Source organism: Lolium rigidum, chromosome 5 (assembly GCF_022539505.1).
Source record: "Lolium rigidum isolate FL_2022 chromosome 5, APGP_CSIRO_Lrig_0.1, whole genome shotgun sequence".
NCBI lineage: Eukaryota > Viridiplantae > Streptophyta > Magnoliopsida > Poales > Poaceae > Lolium > Lolium rigidum.
The window spans coordinates 264,297,182-264,300,466 of record NC_061512.1 but is presented as its reverse complement, the minus strand read 5'-3'; the positions used below and the strand labels follow the sequence as shown (position 1 = coordinate 264,300,466).

General features: G+C 40.9%; 1 protein-coding gene across 1 annotated transcript; it reads left to right on the top strand.

Annotated features, from left to right (window-relative positions):
• Nucleotides 1–640: 640 nt before the first annotated feature.
• LOC124654912 (epoxide hydrolase 3-like) lies at nt 641–2,473 on the top strand. Its single transcript, XM_047193885.1, has 4 exons — nt 641–1,304; nt 1,430–1,522; nt 1,926–1,993; nt 2,069–2,473. The coding sequence occupies exons 1-4, from the start codon at nt 672–674 to the stop codon at nt 2,199–2,201; spliced, it is 927 nt and encodes a 308-aa protein (XP_047049841.1). The 5' UTR covers nt 641–671; the 3' UTR covers nt 2,202–2,473.
• The last annotated feature ends 812 nt before the right edge of the window (nt 2,474–3,285 follow it).

Below are 3,285 nucleotides of genomic sequence, written 5' to 3'. Positions count from 1 at the left end.
TCTTCGTTTCAGAGCATTTCTTGTTTAGAAAACCACTTGCCCTTCATCTCTATGCTCCCTAGGGAATCATGAGAATTTAATATAAGAGATGAGCCGTACCAAACATGTAATGATGCAGGCGCTTTTGGGGGTGTTAATTTTTCCGCCAAAAGCACATGCTCCTGTGATGAACAATACAAACGCTAAAAATGTTTTAAAATTACAAAATATTCTGTTTATCTTAAAAACAAGCATGTTTTTATATTTTTTTGTGTGCGGAAGTTTCACTGAGAAAAGAAAATTAGGTGGCTAAATTTTTTTTTTTGAGTACTACATTTACCTTTTTAACACAGAGGAAACAATATAGCCACAAAACTTGTGAAAAAAGGACATGTGCCTGTGCAAAATACTCTAATTAAGAAATGTTAGACATTGATAATAAAAAATTGACATGATAATAAAAACTTTTTTTGACATGATAATAAAAACTTTTTACCCACATTACCAGCACAAACTCTAAGAATTTTGGGTCAGGTCACTGACCAAGCGGGCCAACCCGGCACATTCCCATGCATCCTATTATTTCACCTATAAACTATTGTTGCCTACATATATAAATTAAGCAGCCACCCGCCATAACCAAACCAACACAGATAGACATTATACTGATTTAACAAACAAAGCAAGCTAGGATGGTGAACTTCGTACAAGTGATAAGGGATCACTTTGTTGACCGTCTAGCCAAGGGCGCGGGCCTCCGGCAACACGCCATGACCGTCGACGAAGCCGGAACTATCATGACCTTCTGGGTGCCCAGGTACAAAAAGGCACCGGAGGAGAAGAAGAAGCACGCCGTGGTGCTGGTGCACGGCTTCGCCGGCGACGGCATGATGACATGGGGGTTCCAGGTCGGCGCCCTCGCCAAGCACGGCTACGACGTCTACGTCCCTGACCTGGTGCACTTCGGCGGCTCCACGTCGCCGTTGCCGGACCGCACCGTGGGCTTCCAGGCTCGGTGCATCGTGGCGGGGCTGCGCCAGGTCGGCGTGGTGGAGCAGTGCACTGTCGTAGGTTTCAGCTACGGTGGGCTGGTGGCGTTTGAGATGGCGACCATGTATCCCGGTCTGGTCCGCTCCGTCGTCGTTTCCGGCGCAGCCGTGTCCTACACGGCCGCCATGAACGACGCTCTGTTGGCGAGGTTCGGCGTCGCGTCCATCAGGGAGCTCATGCTGCCAGAAACTCTCGCAGGTGTCACGCGGCTCCTCACCACCGCCTTCTACAAGAAACCATGGCTTCCGCGTCGCCTTGCCAAGGATTTCCTCAAGGTAAGTAGTTGTGTGCTCATTTGATCCGCAAGAGAGGCCATCGAAAATACATTTCATTCAAACGACCAGAATATTTTTTCAATCAACAATCAAAATATTTTGCATCCATGTTATGTGTGATGCAGGTGATGTGTAGCAACCGAGAAGAGAGAGCCGAGATGCTGGAAGATACGATAATCAGGGATAAAGCAGCACTTCCAGCCCCTGTTTTTCAGCAGGTGACACAGATCGTTTGTAAAGTGTGCCAACAAATTAATGAGAGAAGACGAACAAACAAAAGCTCCCACATTATTTTGCAGTTTAAATTTTATTATATTTTGTTTGTCACCTATTAGCGCCCTTTGGATCCACATTATTTTCATGATGTTTTTTCTATGAGATTCACACATAACATCTTGTGGAAAAATATTTCGGAAATAAATAAATTTTGGATCCACCGGAATTCTCGGAACTTAGGGAAGTATTTCATAAATTGTTTTTGTTCAATTTTTGTCAAATTAAACATAATTAATATAAATTTTTCGAAATTTCGTTAAACTTTCGAACCCTTCATTTTTTTATTGAAGTTGCACTACATCTTTTATTACTATTCTCACGATTTATAGACTTGCATGCTTGCAGAACATACTTCTGTTGTGGGCAGAGCATGACAACTTCTTTCCTATAGAGATTGGGAAGAAACTAAAAGAGTGAGAAAATGGCCGGTTACCTAGCTATGTTCTGTATATACAAATGATTGATGACAGAGATATATATAAATGCAGGGAGCTGGGCGAGAAGGCAACGCTTCGGACCATTAGGAAAGCAGGGCATCTGGCCAACCTGGAGAGGCCGTGCGTCTACAACCGCTGCCTCAAAAACTTCCTGGATCACGTTACACTCTCCGAATTAACCTAATTAACCATCAAACCATGGATGGCTGAATCGATCATCTCTACCTGCGGTTGCTGGTTGTTGCTTATAGTCAATAAATTTCAAACGGTGAAAGTATTAATTTGAAAGGGTACTGCCGCAACTCTTCTGGAAATATCTTGTATAACTATACCTTTGGGGTTCATCGTTCATGTAACTCGGTGGTTCTTTGTTAAGAGAGCCTCTTGTTTGGTGAATATAACGGGAAATATGTACCACGGAGGATAAGATAAAGAAAAAAAGTTACATATGCTATATGTCACATGCCTAACCATATTTTTCCCGAAATAGGAAGTCAAAGAATATAGTGGACGAGTACAAATGGTAATTGATGGAAGCATATCAGACTATGAATATGTGCGAACATAGCTTTGTCATGGATATTTTATTGGAATTGACTCCAAAACTATTCACAAAAAACACCGAAATTATCATTGGCTCCCGAAGCTCCAAATATAGATCTATTTTCAATAAATTAAAATCATATTTTTCACATTTTAATACATTATGAAAAAGAATTTTTCACGTAGTTGATGATATATCCTACAAGAATCTAAAACCGCAATACAATTTATTTTGTGTTGCTGGCTCACCAGAATGAAAAATCTGATCAAAGCTAGTAATCTTAAATATGCATTGTTTAGTACTCCTAGCACATGCCAGACTTTTCAGAAAATATCGCATATAGATGTTTTTATCCGCCCGTTGCAAAATATAACACATTGTACATTATATTTTATTGTTTTATCTAGATTAGGTGGTGGGGCTAAGCTAAGGCAACTTTGTCAACCACTGTATGTCCTTAGCTCGAGTTTTTTGATGAATTAACTTGTGCATGGATATGTGACTGCTGGCACCCGATCGGATTTACCATTTCCGTTTTCTTCAAGATCTGTCCATTTTATACGTACGTGATACTTACACGTCTCATGTCCATCTCAAGCAAAGTAGCTAACCTGTGTTTGTCTACATATTAAATGCATAAACTCTGACGTGCGCGAAAAAGTCTTGGCAATCAGAGTACTAGTATTCATTTATCTTAATTGCAGAAACTATGTTGTTGGTTGAG

What these genes read in the sequence shown, in the direction of transcription:
- LOC124654912 (XM_047193885.1), top strand. Translation starts at nt 672, where the DNA reads ATGGTGAACTTCGTACAAGTGATAAGGGATCACTTTGTTGACCGTCTA. An exon ending in TTGCCAAGGATTTCCTCAAG is followed by an intron (nt 1,305 to 1,429) that starts GTAAGTAGTTGT and finishes TGTGTGATGCAG; the next exon opens with GTGATGTGTAGCAACCGAGA. An exon ending in CAGCCCCTGTTTTTCAGCAG is followed by an intron (nt 1,523 to 1,925) that starts GTGACACAGATC and finishes GCATGCTTGCAG; the next exon opens with AACATACTTCTGTTGTGGGC.